This window comes from Pelophylax lessonae (genome assembly GCF_965119305.1).
Source record: "Pelophylax lessonae genome assembly, chromosome: 9".
Classification (NCBI taxonomy): domain Eukaryota; kingdom Metazoa; phylum Chordata; class Amphibia; order Anura; family Ranidae; genus Pelophylax; species Pelophylax lessonae.
Genome location: NC_138776.1, coordinates 170,602,772 through 170,624,833, shown reverse-complemented (window position 1 = coordinate 170,624,833; position 22,062 = coordinate 170,602,772). Strand labels below are relative to the sequence as shown.

General features: G+C 41.1%; 1 protein-coding gene across 3 annotated transcripts in view; it reads left to right on the top strand.

The window, feature by feature from the left end:
- GRID1 (glutamate ionotropic receptor delta type subunit 1) overlaps positions 1-22,062 on the top strand; it is a 1,530,549-nt gene that overhangs the window by 1,048,437 nt on the left and 460,050 nt on the right. For all 3 annotated transcript variants that reach the window (XM_082268262.1, XM_082268263.1, XM_082268264.1), the window contains exon 5: positions 3,080-3,133. In XM_082268262.1, the coding sequence (XP_082124388.1) occupies positions 3,080-3,133 (54 nt within the window). The remainder of the gene's footprint in view (positions 1-3,079; positions 3,134-22,062) is intronic.

The window sequence follows — 22,062 nt, the reverse complement described above, 5'->3', positions numbered from 1 at the left end:
TGTTCGTGAATAGAAACTTTCGTGAACCGAGGTATCACTGTATATATATATATATATATATATATATATATATATATATATATATATACACAGTATATATATATATTTATGTGTGAAAGTGAAAGCAATTGATTGTAAGAGACAACTTTTACCTATCTGTGAACATTCTAAAATGATCCTCCATGTTCAGTAAATACAGTTACACTGATATCATGTACACAGCATCCCTGTGAAGTTAAACCTTTGACATAATCATGAAAATGATCCATAATTTAGCTCTGAGGTTGCCATCATTATTCCACTTTAATGTCTCTTTTGAGTACTAGTAGATCTTTGCCTAAGATACAAGAAGGATAGCTGTTTTCTAGTTCAGTATCATTACCTGCATAAATACTCCAATTCATTCATTTCTGGATGTCGTTTCTACAAGGTAATTTTAACATATATGCTTTATTTCTGACAACGGAGCATAAAAATGCCATTAAAGCTAAAACCAAGTCTGTAATCATAGTCATCAGCTAAAGATTATATATTTCATTTACAGAAGCTGTTTTTGTGATGCATTTAACTGCATTCTTCAGTATCTTTTGCTTGAAATACAAATGTTTTAAATTTGAATCAACTTGGGAGTGGGGGCTAAAAGGGGAACTATGTAAAAGACAAAAAATACCATGTATGATGCAATAAGTCACTAACATCAACACAGAACACAGTCCCCCCCTACAAGGGACTTTCTAACTGTATGGGGGATGGACTCACTGGATGATCACAGAGACCTGTGTTCCTAAATAAGAAGAACACAGGATCCCTGTGTTCATAACTGAGAGAACCGAGGCCTGCTGTTTTTACAACGGCAGACCGCCGTTCTGTCTCTGTGGGGAGCGATCGCGGGTGCCGATGGCAGTCGCAGCCGCCAACCCGCAAACTGGCTTCCCATGTGGCGAATGGGCACGCTCGTGCCCCGCTAGCGGCCCTGCCAAGCGACTTACAGGTATGTCGTTTCGGCAGAACCAACCTGCCGCAGTATATGTACTGCTGTCAGTCGGCAAGTGATTAATTGTGTACATTACCACAACACAAAGATGTGGTCCTGGCCTTTTAAGTAGCCTAGCATTTTAAGTAGAATTATGGTCTTTAGCATAACATAGATGCCCCTGAAGCCCATCTGCACTTAGTTTTCTCCTAGTTGCTCTGCTAGGTCCAATACATACCTATTGATCTTGCCAGTGAAGTTCATCTAATGTAGCTTCCTGTGTTTTTGCGTCAACAATGCTGCACTTCTCCTGAATTCAGAGTATAGTAGCCACTCTCAGGAAGGCAAAAATGTTGCAGGAGTGTGGTTATCACCAATATCACAGCTGATTCACAGGCCTGTAGCATATCAATCAGCACCTGGCCACCCAAAATAATCCTGCCCCTGCTTTCTGCATTGACAGCACTGCCTCTGTTATTACTCTGAGCTGCAGTGACTGGGGAGGAGAGCATGTGAGACATAATTTAAGAAAGATTTTCAGTTATGAAAGGTAGGGAAGTTTTTCATTTACTTTAGGAGGGCTGTGCATCACAGCAAGTGGATTTGGGATTTGTCTAACTTGTAACTCAAAAAAATTGACTTTCCTTGAAATGCTTGTAAGTGCTTTTAAACCCTTACATATACCTTAGATCAGGGATTCCCAAACTACAGGCCTGCAGCTGTTGCAGAACTACACATCCCATGAGGCATTGTAGAACTCTGATATTCACATACATGACTAGGCATGATGGGAATTGTAGTTCCTGAACAACTGGAGGGATGTAGTTTGGGAATCCCTGCCTTAGATTGTAAGCTCCATAGAGAGCGGCGACTAACATAAATGTACAATACATACAATATGTAAAGTGCTGCATAAATTCACTGTGCTATTTAAGTACCTGTAATAAAAAATAAAATATACCCAGTGAAGTGACTGACATCATTTGATACACAGAAATAAAACAAATCCTCCTAGATAAGTTGTACCTGTTTATCTGCTGTTGTCTCTTCTCTACACCTGTTCAAAGTGCAGAATTTATAAAGCTTGCCTGAGACATAAAACAGGGGACAGAGACCTGATATCTCACACTACAGAGCTCAGTGAGGAGAGCTCCAAGATCTGATTGGAGAGAAGGGACACATCCCCCCCCCCCCCCCACAGCACACAGGAACATAACTGAAGCTGGAAATCCCTCCCCTGTCACCTTTTTACCTCTTGGTGTCAGGAAAACATTTTAGAAGTGATTCAGGCTGATAGCAGAGGAATGAAGCAGCAGCAAGAAATTACACTTAGTGCTACTAACTGAGATAAGTACACACTATAGAGCAGGGATCCTCAAACTACGGCCCTCCAGCTGTTGCGGAACTACACATCCCATGGGGCATTGAAAAACTCTGAAATTCACAGACATGACTAGGCATGATGGGAATTGTAGTTTCTAAACAACTGGAGGGCCATAGTTTGAAGACCCCTGCAATAGAGGAATATCCTTTGTTCATTTTTCATGTCTGAGGTTTACCACTACATTAATGCATTTTTTATATGCTTGAAATTAAGTCTAAATATCATGAACATATTTGCTACTTCCTGTGAAACAGGAATGAAGCCACCCGGGTTGCGTAGCGCAAAATATGGTAATGGCTGTTGCTATATTAGTAGAAAAACTGTGTTTAAAAGTACAGAAGTGGGAGCAAGGAGACCGAAATAAATAATTTTTAGACTAATTTGTAAAGTTTGATTGGCATGTTAAAATAAATATATTTAGAAGACAATGTGCTGTGATTATAACCTGCTGTTTAATTGTACCGCGCGGTTCTATTTGCTGTAGTAAAAATGACTTTTTCGCAGGGCAGCCTTCAAGTTAATTAGAAGTGCTGTTGTATGTGACATAATTAATACCACCAACTTCATAATTCTTGTTTTAGAACTAGAGTTCTTCAAAACGATCTTATTTTAAAATTTTAATTACAGTTACCCAAATGACTTTAGCAACTGCTGATAAAAAAAAAAAGACATTTGCTATGAATTATATTAATGTGTTTATTTTCATTTTATTTTGCTTATAGGCAGTGGAAACCAATCTTGCATCAAAGGACAGCCACTGGGTTTACGTGAATGAGGTAAGCAACGACAAAATCACTGCTTTGTCCATAACATTTTAGAATAATTTTAGGGAGATGGTGATGATGAAGTGTAGAGATACTAAAAGAATTGTGACCACATGTAATAGGCTTTCAGGTGATCCTTTGCATAATTCTATATAATTCAAAAACATTTTATGTGTGCCTATTGCAGAGTGCAGACCAAATTTCATGATTCTTTAGCATTAAAAAGGGACTGCCATGAAATTAGCAACTTGCCTGGGCATCTGAAATGACGTGATCTTTAGCTATAAAGACCACAGAGTCAACATCATCATTACAGACCGCAGAGTCTACATAGACAATTTTTAACCACTTCCTTACCCGGCCATTTCTGGCACTCTGCTCCTACATGTAAAATTCATCATTTTTTGCTAGAAAATTACTCAGAACCCCCAAATATTATATATATATATATATATATATATATATATATATATATATATATATTTTTTTTTTTTAGATGAGAGCCTAAGGAATAAAACGTCGGTCATTGCAACTTTTTATGTCACACGGTATTTGCGCAGAAATTTTCAAACGCATTTTTTGGGGAAAAAAATAGACACTTTTTCATGAATTAAAAAACAAAACTCTAAAGTTAGCCTAATTTTTTGTATAATATGAAAGATGATATTACGCCGAGTAAATAGATACCTAACATGTCACGCTTTAAAATTGCGCACACTCGTGGAATGACGCCAAACTTCGGTACTTAACCTGCCTAGAGGTATCCCCGAGCGTGACACGGGGTGGATTTTCCATGCTGTTATCGGTATCCCCGAGTCACGCTTGGGGTAGATGTGCAGAGCGAGCAGTGGTGTCTCTTACCTTCTCCTGGTCATCCAGCGATGATCTCCCATTGCTGTGATCGCCAGCCGAGATCCCTGCCGCTCGTCTGTCGGTATCAGGACTTCCTGGTTCCGTTCCCTGCAGCAGCAATGCTGCATGGGAGAGGAACTAGGGAGGGAAATTCAAAAGTTGAACGTTGCACAAAACACAAACACATAACATTTATATTATATATATATATATATATATATGTATATACAGTATATACACACATATACACATATATAATAATAATAACGCATGAATTATAATCTAATCAATAATATAATTTTATTATATATATATATTATATAATAAAATTATATTATTGATTAGATTATAATTCATGCATTTGTGTTTCACATTTATCACATCTGGGATGTCTACTAGAGTCTTGTTTTGGTCAGGTTTAAGTCAGTAATTACTAAGAATTGTAGGCCTATAATACATAACGCCAAATTTCCATGCAAAAAATTGTACCGCTTTTGGTACAGAATTCCTGACATAATCATATCGCCAGGGAGGTTAAAAATCTCCATAGGCAACGCTTTATATTTTTTTACAGGTTACCAGTTTAGAGTTACATAGGAGGTCTTGGACTAGAATTGTTGCTCTCACTCTAACGTTCTTGGTGATACCTCACAAGTATGGAATGAACGCCGTTTACATATGTGGCCACGATGTACACATGCGTTCACTTCTGTGTGCGAGCACGCGGGTACGGGGGGGAACTTTACATTTGTTTTTTTTTTATTGCTTATTTTATTTTATTTTTTTATTTTTACACTTTCCCTTTAATTTTTTTTTGGATCATTTTCATACCTATTACAAGGAATGTAAACATCCCTTGTAATAGGAATAATGCATGACAGGTCCTCTTTATGGAGATCTGGGGTCAATAAGACCTCAGATCTCTCCTACAGGCTGGAAAGCCTGAAATATTAAAAAAAAAAAACGGTCACGAGATCATGGCAGTATTGACATTTGCCAGGCCTCTGAGAGTTAAAGAGACTGCCGGGGACCATCTGGTGCTCGGCAGTCTCTATTGTGTACTTCTGCCGCCGGCGGATTCCTTCTCCGGCTCACCGATCGCATGGGCTAGGCGGTAAAAGCACCAGAGGGCGGCGGGAGGGGTGTCCCCTCCCACAGCCTGTAAGAATGAACAAGAGGCTGAACAGCCACTATGATTGTTCTTACAGTGCAGGGAATCGCTGGCTAAAAAAAATGATATCTGAATGATGCTTGCAGCTACTTCAGATATCCCCACTTAAAGCCCAGGATGTCATATGACGTCCAGCGGTAAGGAAGTGGTTAGTCTATTAACACAATAATAGGACTTGGACTGGCATTAAACAGTTTTTTTTTTACTTTAAGCGTTTGTATACTCCACTTTCTGATTTTTACTTACAGGTAAGCCTTATCATAAAAAACAAAATATACTGCGCTTAATCAAACAAACAGAATAAGATCACAATACCAGCTGCCAGCATAAAAAAGTTGTTGTACCCCAACCTCAGACAAAATTAAAACAAGGTATGCAGCGCTTAATATAGTGATCATAGAAATCAATCAATGTAAGTAATGATGATAATGCATAATTATAGAAAGTCCATAGGAGAAAGGAGTCCAATAAGCGGTCCAAGATGCGGGTGAGAAGATCAGAAATGAGTTGCCTCCACCAAACACCAGTAACAGTGGCCTCTTACCAGAAATGTGTGATCCCCATTACAGGGATCTCAGTACACATTGACAGGAACTCGTCTCCTTTCACACTAGGTCAGACAAAATATCACCTCCACAGGAAATGCCTCTAAGTGTACATAGCCAATCCTCTCATAGAAGTATTGATATCACATCGGCACATAAAAGAAGAAAGAACTCCTCATGGTGCAGTATGTTTTGACACAGGTAATATTTAATGGAAAAAGCACTCACATTTCAGTAGATAAACCAGGCATCAAGGTAAGTATCCTGAGGGGAACTTGCAATTAAACTGTGTGATAGCTGTAGCCAAATGAAATCCTAATCTCCCAGCAGAGGAAGGAGGACGCTGCAAGAATGTTACAGGGCAAACGTGGCCGGTCCCCAACCGGTTTCGTCAGATCGTGACATCATCAGGGGGCGTCTATAATTATGCATTATCATCATTACTTACATTGATTGATTTCTATGATGACTATATTAAGCGCTGCATACCTTGTTTTAATTAAGCCTTATCATAGGCTAAAATAGGTAAAATAAAATAGTTAAAATGAATATCTTCTAAATCTGCATGGTTTAGGAGATATCCACCCTGCATGCATCCCCTGATGTCAGCGGCGCATGCCTTCTGAAGGTCCGGCGTACCGTGCCTTAACTCCAGAGCTTCTTGCAGTAACCGAGGGCTCAGGCGCGCATGTGCGCAAGTGACGTCATCGCGGCTACAGACACTCACAGCGCCAAAGCCCGCAATCCCGGAAAAAAGGACGAGAGACGATCTCAGCCCCCTCAGTGGTGACCGGTCGCCGCTGAGAGGGCGTTGTTCTAAGGTGAGTATTTAATCATGAGCTAGTATGCAATGCATACTAGCACATTATGCCTTTATCTTTCAGGTTTTTTTTTTCAGCAGGTTAACAACCGCTTTAACAGATTAAAGCAGTTGTAACCTCTGTGTGTTTTTAGCTGAACACATTAATAAAAGCACACTAAAATAAACTATGTGCTAAAATTCTTACAAGCACTTGCAGTTTAAAACTTTCAATGCTGATGGCTTCTGCTATCCTGGTACTGCTTCCCAGAGCTTCTAGTCTTTGCAGGAAAGAGCTAACAGTGGACAGTGCAGTTTCAAGCCAGTCTAGCTGCAAAAGCAGGGGAGTGCCTTGCCATTCTAGGCTACATGGCTGTGTGTCCCAGCATGAAAGGATGACACTATAGAATGCTACAAAAGAAGAGCCACCTGAAAAAGAAAATCTGGGGCAGTGATCATGGCAGAAGCTCAAACAGGAATATAGACAATGGATAAAAAATAAAGAAGCTGCATACTCAGTAAGTGAGCAAATCAGCTGCTGAAAACCCTTAAAACATATGGCTTTTATATTGCTTTAAGCACTTGGGGGATTTGGCCAAGAATACCTAAAACTGGACTCCGGGCACAAATAATTGCAGCTCTCTAACCATTAATATATTTTTTTATGCAAACAATGTAAGTACCTAAATATGAGATGGTATCGGCCTCTTGCAGCCTACTGTATATTCTGTACAGCTGAACTCCCAAGAAGGGGGTGGATGAGCAGAACAAGGAGCAAACCAAGTATACCGCAGTGCAAATAGCATCCTAATAGGAAGAGTGGCTGAAATGAGCTTATCAGTGTGCTGCTTTTTTATTCACTCTACAGTCACATAATAGGGAGTAGTGAGGTGACCTAAATGTGAAAGTGAAAAGAGAAGCAGCAAAAGATTGTGTCTCCTAACCAGCTAAATATATATTGTTTAGTGGGGCAGAGCTATGTAAATATCAGGACTGTATGGACAGAGAAAACAAGTCTTTGACAGGTAAAACAGCTCCCTTTTTATGTTTTTTTTTTTTTTTTTTGTGAATTTAGCCTGTAGTTCATTTTTAAAGCAGTATTTTTCCCAAAAGCAAACATTTATTATATTGCAGTTTACTAATTCTTAGATGTGATGGCTGTATTAGTTTAGGCTTTTTATTTCTATCTGCATTCAGTGATCTAACCAGTAAATCTGTTGTTTTTCAAAAGCCCACTCTCCAGCAGAATGTATCAGTTTACATAGATAAGACAAACCACGTAACACTGGCAAGGATTATTAAAATTATCGTCGTTTATTTATTCATGCAAAACCTTTATCCCGACAGAAAAAACAGTTTGGCCCCTTTCACATGGGCTTTCCAACCAGGTCTGCCTGTCAATTTTTTGGGTGGACCTGATCAGATGCTCCATGCACCCCTATGGAGCAGGGGATGTCAGTGGTGGCATGTCCACTGACATCGGCTGCTATTCGATCCTGTCTGTGAAATCCAGATGGATGGAAACCCTATTTTCCGTCCATCTGGAGGATCGGATAGGATCGGATTTAGGCCGTTTTCATCCGATCTCCCATAGAGGAGAGCGGGATCTGACAGCTCTGTCTTTGCAAAGTAAGCGGAGACAGAGCTGTCATCCGTCTGCTGGAAAGCCCGTGTGAAAGGACCCTTTGCTGTAACTGGTTATAAATTATTAGCTGGAGTTTGGCTTCAATTTGTTAGTGTATGTAAATCTGCTAATACATTTGTAGCTCTACCCCCCACAGGAGCCGTTTAGCCCTAGGTGAAGCCTCACCCCAGTTGACACCAATAGAATACCCTGGTTGGGAACTCCCAGATAGCACACATTGATTTACTAAATGCAAATAGTCTGTGCAGTTTGCAAAGTGAAGTTTCACTCTAATACCTAATCATGTGCAGGGAAAATTAAAAAAAAAAAGCTTCTGCTCATTTACTAAGCCCTGGAGCAACTGCTCTTGCTGAGTGCAACTGCACTTTGCAAATTGCACAGTCTATTTGCTTCTAGTAAATCAACCCTATTGTCTTTTTTAAGGAAATAAGCAGACTGTATTAGATTAAAATTATAATATAACAAAGCAGATTGGTATGCCAGTGTCAAGGCACATAAACATTGCCAAAAAAGAAGCAAATACAATGCAATAAACAGATTTACCTCTTAGGCCCAAATTCAGCATATACTGCAGTATTTAGAGCGTAAACAGTAGTTGTCCAAGATTTCACGTCATGTGACCAGGAAGAATTATAACAAAAAAAGAAAAGATAAAGGCTACGTCATTTGAGGGCTCTCAGACCCAGGGGCTAGGCGTAGACCTTAAAAGCTCAAACTCAAAATCAGCAACCCATGTTCTGCTCTCAGGGGAACATCAGGGTTCCCCTGATGAAGTCACGTGTCTGTAACGTAACGCGTAGGGCAGAGGCATACTGGAAGTGACGTCTAGACAAGCCCGGCGCACGTGGATGTTTTAATGGCATATTGTTTTTATATGTGAGTACTCCATTGACATTAATAAAAAATTTTAAATGGTAATGCTTTATGGAGTTCCAATTTTAATCCACATGTGCTATGTAGTATACTAAAGAAAAAGGGAGGAGGACCGCATAAGTGACACATACCCTAGGGATTTGCTGAGAGTGAAAGTCTCACACCAAAGAGCAACTATTTGTGCTGTTACATTACAGCAGTAAGGTGAGTGGCCTGAGAGCACTGAGTGACACCATAGTGGAAGAATTACTTCCTATTTATCACACATCTATCACATGGTGAAGGGAGAAGTTGTGATCTGATGTTATATAATTGACTTTGTTATCCCTTTTCAGCACATTTATTTATTTACTCACCATTCTTATTACGTGTATGACTATGTGTGCACATTATTGTACCTATTGTCACTTATTCATGCAGTCATTTTGGACTTTTTTCTGAAGCATATCATTTTTATACACACTTCCTTTGTATATTGCACTAATTGGCATCTTCACATTTAAACACTGGCAGTATGTTATATCAAAATAAAAAAAAACACTCGCACCAAACAAGTAACGTGTAAAAAGAAAAAAAAAAAAAAAAACACAAAAAAGGGGGAATTGCTGCTGCTTCAAGACCCTAAGGGTAATAGACCATGTAAATATTAAATCACAGAATGCAATTTAAGCAGCGCAAATTCCACAAAGTTTAAATATCACTATGTTATAAAAGTGCACCCGTGCAATAAATAATCACAATAAATAAACAAAAAATAGTGAATGTGGTCACTTCTATAATAAATGAGTATAAATGTAAATAACAATCTAAATAGAATAAACCATATAATCAGTCCATTAAAGTGCAATGTGCAAATAAATGTGCTAAATGTCAATAATAGTCCAAAGAAAAATCAACCCATGTGCAGTGTAGGTCCCAATTGGGATTTCAACAATGTGATTGTGTTTTCCAGTCGTGCAAAATATAACTGGCCCGAAAAATAGTGATGATGGCATCCTCCAAACACCTCCAGAAATAGAAGAAATACAAACTCACCAAATGTAGTTGATCTCTGTTACCATATGACAACAAGAGATCAAAATACACCTAATAGATCTCCGTGATCTGAGTTCAGCGATCCGTGCACCATTGTGGAGGAAGTTCCTCTATGTGGATCTCAGGGGATGCAAACCAAATAGACAGACAGACTCCTCATAGTGTAGTATTAAAAAGGGATGCTTCAATTTTTTTTAGAAAGTTGTTAAAAAGGCCCTATAGGCATAACAGGCATGAAGACATGACTTCTTTCCAGCACAAAAAACCCTTTGTTCCAAGTAAACGCTAGGCTCCCATTACCCACACACCATTCGGGGAGCAGCACCGCTTCAGGAAGTCACTAAACCGGCATGCGTTCCAAGGTACACTCAAGTCGAGGCAACGTGCATGTCAGCTTGACGCGTTTCCTCAGTTGACGTCATCGGAAGCTGAGGGCACGTCGCTCTAGCCTCGTTGACATACCCAAGAAAGATTAGAACCCACTCTCTAATCCCTCCTCCTCAGTATAACATACAATCCAATCGGATAGACCTTGCGATATTATCCTACTAATTGGGTATCACAATGTCCACTAATTTTAACCTAGAAACGATCTTTACGATATTTACTTTAGTATTTTCACAGTTTTAACTAGCGTAGTACCCCTTTTTTCATTTGATTTTTCTTTCTCTAAAGCCCGAGGTTTAGCTATATTGGTGTTAGATGCTTGCTCCTTTTATCTATTTTCATATTTTTTTTTATATTTTATATGTGTTGACACAGTGATAGTGCGAGAGCCTTCACAACTTTTCTTGAATCAACTAAGTTGATTCCTTAGTGCAGTTAGGCAGAGACTGAAGCTAGTTCAAAGTGATAATTGAGAGTGTAAAGTAATAGAGTATTAATTAGCCAAGGGAGGGGCAGATGGAGAGCTAAACAAAATCAGTGTTATGGAGTATTAATGTCTGTGTTTGGATCTGATGACTGCTGCCTGATGAAGAAGACAGAGGCAGATGTGATAAGTCTCCTGTTGCAAAGTGAAAGAGGAAGGGTTTGCTTTGTTATCAGATTTTGGCAGAAGAAATGGGTTAACAAATAGCTTTAGCTATGATGTGAGTCAGAGACCCCCCCTCACTGGATTCCTCTGCCACAGTCCTCGAGCAGCAGCAATTTGACGGTATGGTGAGGGGGCCTCCTTGAACAGGGGTGCAGCAAAGGCAGCAGATGCGAAGGTGACATGAGCAGCTATTCTGGTTGCGGGAGGCCCATGCTCCTATTCATCCTCCAGCTCAACAGTTGGCTCTTTAGCTCTGGCATGGCCAAGTCTGGTACAGTTCAGCCTGGCATGGTGTGGCCTAGCACAGCACAACTCAACAGCATGGCTCACACACTTCTTCCCAGTTGGTACGTTTCCCCCAACTGCCTGGCTCCTTCACAGGCTTTTACCTATTTATCATCCCTCCAGGTGCTCATAGGCCTTGTAGTTGTGGCCCCAGGATGACTGCGGATGGGATCTTCCTTCAAGACCACATCTCCCAGGCTGCCGCTGGCACTCGTATTCCAGTCACAGTTGGGAAAAACTAGTTGGCATTGCCATCTTGTGGACAGAGAAAATTCTGCATCTCAGTAACAATTTTCAGTGTTACACAGTTAACGCTACCCTCCCCTCCAGACTGATAATGCTACTGTCTGTGCCCCTGTGCTCATTGATCTAGAGTTATGTCTCACTAATACAGGAGATGTGTTACTGGTCAGATTGCCAGGTAAAAACAGAGGAGAAAAAAATAAATAAAGAAAATCACTGCAGCCATTACATCTAATAATGGGTAAGCTTGATTTTTTTTTGGTTTTGGGTTTAATACCACTTTAATATTTAGTAGCTATTGAGTTGTAAAAGGATTAAACATTTAGTGCCCAACTTTTCATTGAGGCATTTGTTAAATTGTTTCACTTAGTAGGGTGCGAATTTGGGCAATGATCTGTTTACAATGGCATTACTATAGTCTACTTTTCCATTGGTTCATCTCTATTTATATAGATTGTTAGCAAATGTTATTTTTTTTAATCTTTATAATATCAATATCAAAATCCCCTATTATGGCTGGCTCATCAGTTTTTGTGGGTTGATTTCATTCACCTTCATAAAACCGAATGGCTCATAACCATTGGTGATCTGATGTTATCTTTGAACAAATCGACATTTCAGAGAATATAAGGCTTGCAGAGCATTTTCTGCATAGCTGCCAATAACACAGATGGAGCAAATTCATTACTGTACACTTCAATAAGACATATCTATTTGATAAAATTAACTTTCAAATTTCAGTTGTAAAAATTGTAGCCAAAAGTCAGAAAATTAAATTATTACTGTTACAGTTTATTACAAAAATTAGTTAAATAATACCTTTTAGTAGGTTAATGAATAAATTAAGCTTGCAACTGTAATCTACTCAACCGATTGAAGGTATCACTTAACCAATGCTTCTGCCATTGTTCAACACAGTACAACATTTTAGCTTAAAGCTAAATTCCAGGTATAAATTATTTTTTACTTATTACATTGGTCTACCTTATGCCAGTGAAAAGTTGGGTGCACACTGTCTGAAAATATGTTGATTCATCAAGAACCAGCTGACTTTCCGTCAGTGTGTACAGCAGTGTGTCCGACAGAAGCCGATCTAAAGACCAGCTTTTGTAGAAAGGACAACCTGCTTCCTGCAAGCAGTATTAGGTGTATTCTGGCAGAGGTCCCTCTGTCAAAATACAAAAGCACAGTGGGGGTGAGATCACCACACCAACATTGCTTGTATTGGTACAGTGATCTGTCATTTTTTCACTGGGTTGAACTAAAAAAGCGTGCAATTTGTACTGGTCTTAAAAGCGTGCAATTAGTACTAGTCTTAAAGCGGAGTTCCACCCTGGGAATACTTTTTTTTAATAAAAATACCCCCGGGACAGTCAGGGCTAGTACATTCCACAATGGCTAGCCTCTGATCTGTCCCGGGTTGCACTTACCTTTTAGGAGAAATACTTACCTTGAAAAAGTATTGTCCAGCGCTGCCATCTCAGGTGTGGGCAGCTTGAAGCCAGCGCGATCCTCTTCTGCGTCCTCTTCCGTCATCTTCGGTCCCACGATACACTGCACCGGCCCCGCCGTCACTTCCGGTGCGCGCGCGTCATCCCTCCACAGCTTCTGGGCATGCCCAGAAGCTGTTTAGAAGGGAATGACGCACGCGCACCGGAACTGACGTCCGGGCTGGTGCAGGCGCATTGATTCCTGGGAGCGATAACGTTCAGCTCCCAGGAATCATTGCAAAGCCAGGAAGTGACGACGGGCCGTGGCCGCCGAGGGGAGGAAGAAGGAAGTAAGGTAAGTATATTTTCTTCCATGCGAGGTAAGTAAAAAAAAAAAAAAAAATTGCGATTATCCATTTGTTTTTCAGGTGACCCGGAGCGAGAAGATGGAGGTAAGTATAAATTTAGGGTGGAACTCCACTTTAAAGTGATACTAAAGTCTAATTTTTGTTCTCCTTTAAAAATAGGAAGCATGTTATACTCACCTGCTCTGTGCAGCTGTTTTGAGCAGAGAAGCCTGGATCCTCCTCTTCTTGGGTCCCTATTTGGCGCTCCTGGCCCCTCCCTCCTGCCGAGTTCCCCCACAGCAAGCAGCTTGCTATGGGGGCACCCAAGCCGAGCCGTGGTTCCGTGTACACAGAGCTATGGCCTGGCCCCGCCCCCTCTCTTTCCTCATTGGCTCACTGACAGCAGCGGGAGTCAATGGCGCTCAGGTAAGTATTAGGGGGCTGAGGGGAGTTGCTGCAACCAGAAGGTTTTTTTATCTTATGCATAGAATGCATTACTATTAAAAACCTTCTGCCTTTACATCCACTTTAGGTATACATGTTCTATACCTGTCTGGTTCCTGTGCATGCTTAAAATCCCTGTAGTAGCCACTGCTACTACAGTTATCACCTCTAGCTTCTGGGTCCTTTTCTGAGCTGTTGCCTTGTTTCTTACTAAACACGGGAGGTCTGTCCAGCATAAGCAAAACAAGCTCTAATTGGATGAGGTGGAGAGGCAAGACAAAGACATCACCACCTGCACCTCCACCTTGTCCAATTATATAATGCATTGCATTCATAGAGAAAATGGGAAGTGTTCTCTGAATGGCACACATGCCAAGTGAGCAACCTCTTGTGTTTACTAGGCACCAGGGCAGCCGCTTGACCCCAGTGGCAAACAGTGCACTACAGTGATTTCCAACTCTACTAAAGAGTGCAACATCTGGTGCAGCTCTGTGTAGAAACCAATCAGCTTCCAGTTTTTTTTTTTGTCAAAGCCTTATTGAACAAGCTGAAGTTATAAGCTGATTGGCTACCATGGACAGCTGCACCAGATTTGCACTCCCTAGTTTGAGTAAAACAACTCCTTTGCATGAAACACTTTCTGCTGGTTTTCACCCCCACCTTAGGCCATGAGTTTCCAGTATTTCCCTGTTACATGCACAGGTTCTGCTTCTTAGTGCTGCACAGTGGTTTCTTGCAGGATATATAGAGCAACACACTCATAATTCTTCATATATCCAGCCACCATACATTTGATGACCTAGGCCAGGCGAACCTTGGCACCCCAGATGTTTTGGAACTACATTTCCCATAATGCTCAACTACACTGCAGAGTGCATGAGCATCATGGAAATGTAGTTCCAAAACATATTGGGTGCCAAGGTTCGCCATCATTGACCTAGGCTATTGTGGGGAGGCAATAATAACAAAAAACGTGCGCTGTTCTTTTTAAAATATGATAATCTGTCAACAACAAAGCAGTCATTTGAAAAGCAATGAAATACTAATATAATTAGTGTACTGTTCCTTTAAATCCAATGGATGTGATATACAACCTTAGGTCTAGTAATACACAATTCCATATAAGAAGCAGTAAAGTAGAGGTGCTAATAATTTGTGCAAGGTGCAAACATATACAAAAATTAAACAATAACATAAAATGTAAAAAAAAAAACGTCCATTGGAGAAGTGCCAAAAGTGCTCAATGCTTCACAATCCAAAGTCAATCTAAAGGTGCTCCAGTGTGGCAAAGGTGCTCCCAGATATAAGCAAATGGCCTCTTACCAGAACATATGGATCTCTATTACAGAGATCAGAACCAGCCTGTGTTGAATCTCCACAGCGGAAGCTTCACATAAAGCATGTCTCCATACGAAAATACATTTTTGAATTGCTCATAAAGGCAGTATATGAAAGATAGGGAGAAGCCTCATCGTGTAAACCAGTATGGTATATTTATAATAAATAATAAAAATGCACTTACAATGAGGCAGAGGATCCCAATCCCAGAAGACGACATTTTTGGGGAAAAGCATCAGGTGGAGACCACGTGTGACGTCATCATGGCCCGCTGGACGGATGACACTGCAGCTGTCTTGTTTTACATGCTTGATTTCTCTGCCTCATTGTAAGTGTGTTTTTATTATTTGTAATAAATATACCATACTGGTTTACACTGACGCTTCTCCCTGTCTTTCATCTGCTGCCTTTATGAGCAAATCAAAGAGGTATTTACTTTATGTGAAGCTTCTGTTGTGGAGATTCAACACAGGCTGGTTCTGATCTCTGTAATCGAGATCCATATGTTCTGGTAAGAGGCCATTTGTTTATATCTGAGGGCACCTTTGCCACACCTGATCACCTTTAGATTGACTTTGGGTTGTGAAGCATTGAGCATTTTTGGTACTTATCCAATGGACTTTATTTACATTTATGATATGTTTGAATGTTATTTTTGAATTTTTGTATATGTTTGTACCTTGCACAAATTATTAGCACCTGCACTTTATTGTTTCCGATATGGAATTGTGTATTACTAGATCAAGCTAAGCATAGATGTGCGCAGCCTATAGTATTAGGATTGTGTACCCTAAAGCTCAAAAACACATGCGTGTGTGTATATGTGTATATACAGTATGTATGTATATATATATATATATATATATATATATATATGTATATACATAACACAGCTTTTTTTTTCAGTGGGAATGTGGTGGAACGCAGTTCCGGCACCTCCAGCAATGAATGCATGTGATGAATGGCAAGGAGTGCTAGGGTGTGCAGGATGGTCTATTGATGCTAGAGGGGATCAATATTTGTGTGAAGATCTATTGTTGCTGGTGAGGGGTCCAATGTTTCTGGGAGGGATCTAATGTTGAGGGAGAGGTCTATTGTTGCTGGCTGCTGGGAGATCTGTTGTTGCTGGGGTAGTATTTTGTTGTGGGGGGTCCATTGTTGAGGAGGAAGTCCATTGTTGGGTTGGAAATATATTGTTGCTAGGATGGGGTTTATAATTGCTGGGGGGGGGGCTCTACTGTTGCTGGGGTGGGGTCTATTGTTGCTTACTGTAGGGGACCTGTTTTAGTGTCTTTCCTATTATCATTAACAAATTCCATGAACATCACTTAGTAGCACAAAATTATATTTGGTTCTGTATTCTCTAAAAGGGGTGATAGTGGAAGGTGCATAGGAGGTGGAACCGAGGGGTGATGCTCAGGGGTAAGTAGGGAGCAAAAAATAAGGGATGACTCGGTTCCTGCACCTATTCTCTGAGAGAAAAAGCCCTGTGTGTGTGTGTGTGTGTGTGTGTATGTGTGTGTGTGTATATATATATATATATATATATATATATATATATATATATATATACACAAACAGACACATGCACTCTTATAAATAAATGTAAGCAAACATTTAATAATTTATAAAAACTTGCATGATGTCAGTAGAGTACTGGCACACTCCCTGAGCACACCTATGAAACTAAGGTTGTATATCACATTCATTGGTTTTAAATGAACAGTCACTATTTGTATTAGCACTTTATTGCTTTTCATATGACTGCTTTGTTGTTGTCAGATTGATAATCATTTTTCAAAGCGCACCCTTTTTGTTTTTATTTCCAGTTTATCCACATTTCCAGGATTTGGGTTGCAGCAGTTCACATTACATATAGGGGTTCACATGAATTATTATTTGTTTTATTGTGGGGGGGGCCTTCCCTAATTGCTACCAGAGTTCCAGTGTGCTGGCCTCTTGTCCTTGAACCTGGAAATTCTCTATGTTTAATCCCCTTAAGCCACAAAGAAGAAAAATACATTTTTACTAAAAAATGGAAAGTAAACCTGTTTCTGTTAAAAAGCTTAATTTTTCTTTTCTACAGGTTGACTGAAGTAACTTCGTTGTTTGCCCTGTAGCATATATTTTATCTGAAAGATTGGAATGATATTTTTTAGTTGTATATACCAGTGTTTCTCAACTCTGGTCCTAAGGGCACACTAACAGGCCAGATTTTATGTATTACCTTGGGGAGATGCAGACTAGAATACTGCAATCACTCAGCAGCAAATCATACCATCTGTGATGTATTTCAGTTTTCTTGCAAACCTGGCCTGTTAGTGTGCCATGAGGACTGGAGCTGAGAAACCCTGGTATATCCATGTACATTTCTGTGGCAGTGCACTGTGCATGTCTTAGAACAGGGGTGTCAACCTCAAACCCATAGAGGGCCACATCAGCATTATGGTTGCCCTCAAAGACCCAATTGTATCTGTAAGACTAGATGCCCAGAGCACTCCACCCCCCCCTTACATCAGATGTTAAGAGCCCCCATCATCAGAGGTCAAGAATTCTACACCCTCCCTTACATCACAGTGCTCCCCCTTGCCTTGTGCTGCTGCTGCTGAGAAGAAGATGGGGTGGATCTGGAAAGCAGAAAGTGTGGGGTCTGGAGGAGGACCAGGGGAGTTCTGGATTCAGCTGCTGAAAACTGCTGAATGCTAAAACCAAGGGAGGTAAGGGGTTGCTGTGGTCTGCACTAAGAGATGCAGGATCTGTAGAAGTTGTTCTGTCCTCCCCTCTGCTGCCAACTGGTGATATGAGGGGGGGACAGAGACGAGTCTTTCTGCTGCTGCACAAGAGGGGTGCCAAAGCTGCAGGAGAGGTGCAAGGGCCACATTAAATAGCCTGGCAGGCCAGATTCAGCCCTCAGGCCTTGTGTTTAACACGAGTCTTAGAACATAGCCATTCATTAGCAGATAGAGAGAATGAAATATTGCCATTGATATACAGAAAAGCATACAGTAGGAGAAGGAAATAGTGGGATACTCCGGCTGAACTATTCACATTGGTTGAGGACTTCTATGTCAGTTGGAAGCAGCTAGGCTGTTTGATCCACACTGCCATGAGTGTAGAAAGGGGTTAAGTCTCTTGCTCTCTTTACTTTCTGACAAGATGACTTGGTGGATGGTAACTTATCTTCAGGACACACTGAGTAACATCCCTTTTCAACCGACACCCGTACACTGACTATCCTAGGAGCAGGGGTGGCCCCCCTCAGGTCAGGCCCCTTGACACAAGCTTCTGTACTCACTGTACTGCAGAGACAGATCCTCCAGTGTCTCCCCTCTCAGTCAGCTTCTCTGAATCTCTTGGTTCAGTTTTTCACTGCTACTCTCCAGGATGACCCTCCGAGGCCGCATGGCACTTCTACAGAGGAGGAGGCAGCCTCCCCCCTCCCTCTGGGACTCCACTATACAGACAAAAGACCTCAAGCACATGTGCTCCTGGCTTTTATACAGTATCCCAACATGCACAGAGGCACTTTCTCTCTGCCAATCATCCGGACTGTATCAAAAGCCCATGCACCCATTCTGTCAGGTTTTCTTCCACTGTCCAACATGCCTCCCTATTGGACCAGTGTGAAACACTCCTCTAGACAGAATGAGTTGCATCCTGAGCACAACGAGCAGACCTCACCAACAGTTCCTGCTCTCTGGTAGGCAGAAAACAATATAGATTTACCTGCAGCTCTTCTGGTAAGCAGACAAAGCTCAAACTATACTTTCTCACTAGCACCTACCTAGGAGGGTGCTACACAAGTTACTCTGAATCCAAGGTTTTACTATAATGTGCAATGGAGAGTGCCTCAAGAAGTGACCATAGAGAACATATCAGTTAGAACAGATGATGTGACCCTTACAGATGCATGGTAGGATTTTAGTTCTTTTTCCCATTGATAAAGTCAACACACAATAAACACACTACAAAATAACCATAGTGTTACGCACCCGAGTACAACTGAATATATAGATAAATATTTCAGTCCCTAACATCATGACACTTACTGTGAACAATCTGTAAATTGTAAGAACTTGTCCGACAATTAACTATATTAACCTTTGTTTCAAGCTATATTCAAATATTTGAATACATTTACCATCATTCACTCATGAGTCATTATCTTTGACATGCACATCGTTATTTCCTTGTGTTCTCTTGAAAGAAAAACCGCTTTTATTTTTATTTAGAAATGAAACCTGTTCTGTATTCAGCGTGGAACCCTCAGCTCCAGCTAGACTGCCTCTTCTGATTTACATATGCAGTGAGCTAATCCATCCAGCCCTCATGATAGCAGACAGAATACTTTAATTTAGAATAAGCTCCCCACGGCACATAGTAATAGACTATAGCCAAGTCATTTACCAGCGTTGTGTTTATTCTTTATTTCCTTTTTTTTTTTTTCCAGACCTTCCGTATGAAGCTCCTGCAAATAAGCTGGAGACCTTCATTTTTTTTTTGTTAAGAGCTGTTGTTTTTGTTGCCAGACTTTAATGTATCCTCGAATGAAGTATGTTTAAAAATATAGTTATGGGGATACCTAACCAGCATCATTACATGTATGGTTGTCACAATCCACTGTCCGTGGTGTATAATTGGTTCTTAATTATAGAATGCCTGCATTTTTCATCTGGATCTAATGATGCAATTAAGAGCAGGTAGGATTCATTTATCTGAAAGACTGCATTTTCCCAAATGACTGCAAATGAAGTGTGTGTGTATACAATTGGTCGCCTATTCTACTTCAAACAAATGATGGGAATTAAATATGGAATATGTGCATATGTGTGTTTAGTCATATATTTATATAAAGCTGTCGTTACTGCTGGTGGGTCCACATATTGCAGAGGAAAGCTCACTTCATGGAGAAAATAGAAAGCAGCGCCTACTAAGTGTAGCATGACAGTTTAACTACTTGCTGACCGCCCCACGCAGATTTACTGCGGCAGGGCGGCTCAGCTGCGCATTATCACGTAGATCTACGTGAGTACATTCACGCAGTCTCAGTGGCCCTTGCACGCCACCGGAGCCGTGCTCCCACTGTGATTAGACACAGCAGGAGATATGACCCACATATCTCATAGATATGACCTTTGTTATTTCACTGATTGCTTCCATGTTACTATCCATCTCAACACTGTCAATGCTTCCTGTAGCACTGTATACTGTGTACTTACTGTACTGCAGAGGCGTAACTAGAACCTTCAGGGCCCCGGTGCAAGAAACCATGAAGGGCCCCCAGACCCCTGGCCGGGGCCCTTCCCTTCAAGCCTGGGGGTTTTCCCACTGATCCTGGGGCCCTTTACTCTCGTTGTGGGGCCCTTTATTACGGTCCCACAGCGGGACCCTTTCATAAGTTCTGCAGTGGGCCCCCTTCCTGCCATCTTGCCACTGTGGTGGAATGCCAGGGCCCGGTTGCAAGTGTGACCTTTGGAATCCTGGAAGTTCACCCAATGGTGTCAGTAGTTTTTATTTCTTGGTGTTTTAATTGTATTATTTTTTATCATTTAATTTTTTTACAATGTCACTGACTATGACTCTGTCCATTCAGAAAAGGAAGGAGCTGGTAAATTACATATTTACCAACCCCTTCCTGGTTCTTTGTTGTGACACTACCCCTGCAGCAGCAGCTAGCAGGAGAGGGAGCACAGTGGGGGGAGGGCAGCACAGTGGGGGGGGGGGGGTCAGGGGAGCACACAGGGGCCCAGAGACAGCAGAACACAAGTGAACTGGATAGGAGGAGTGGCGGAGGCAGCATACAGAGGAACCAATCTCCTCCATTTTCCTCCTGCAGCTGCCCCCGCCGCCCCTCCTATCCAGGTGTACAGGGAGCATGGGCCTGGAGCATGGGGCCCTGTTGCGATTGAAACCCCTGCAACCCCTGTAGTTACGCCCCTGCTGTACTGATTTGTACTATTGTTGTACACCTGTTCTTATTAAATATTCAATAAAAACCATTGAAAAGAGACACAGCCGGAGCCAGACCGCGGGAGGAATGGTGGTGATTGCCGCTGGCCTCCCGCGATCTTCGGGGAAACTGACAGGAGAGCCACCTGCCTATATAAACAAAGCAGGTGGCTCTCCTGTCAGACAGGCACAGTGAGATTGTGTGAGATCACTTCATGTGCTCAGATCCTGATAGAGGTGTTGGTAAAGTCCTAACCCATTTAGTTCCAGAAGATTTACCCCCCTTCATGACCAGCCCATTTTATGTGATACGTCACTACGTTATTTAACTGACAATTGCGCAGTTGTGCGATGCTGTACCCAAATAAAATTGATGTCTTTTTTTTACCACAAACAGAGCTTTCTTTTGGTGGTATTCGATCATCTCTGCATTCAAATTTTTTGTGGCTTTCTGCTATTAAGCATATCCAATAAAAAATTCAATAAAATCAAATTTCTTCATCTGTTCAGGCCAATATGTATTCTGCTACATATTTTTGGTAAAAAAGAATCCCAATAAGCGTATATTGATTGATTTGCGCAAAAGCTATAGTGTCTACAAACTATGGGATACATTTATGGAATTTCTATTTATTTATTTTTTACTAGCAATGGCAGTGATCAGCAACTTATAGCAGGACTGCAATATTGCGGCGCCAAAGCAGACACTAACTGACACTTTTTTGGGACCAGTGACACTAATACAGTGATCAGTGCTAAAAACATGCACTCATGGTACGAATGACAATGGCTGGTAAGGGGTTAAAGCGGAGCTCCACCCAAAAGGGGAAGTTCCGCCTTAAGGACTCATCCCCGCTCCTCTTGCATCTTGCATAATTGGCACTTTTGAGGAGCGGGGGAGGGGGAGGGAAAAAGGAAGGAAGGAAAAGGAATTATGTGTTTCTTTTAT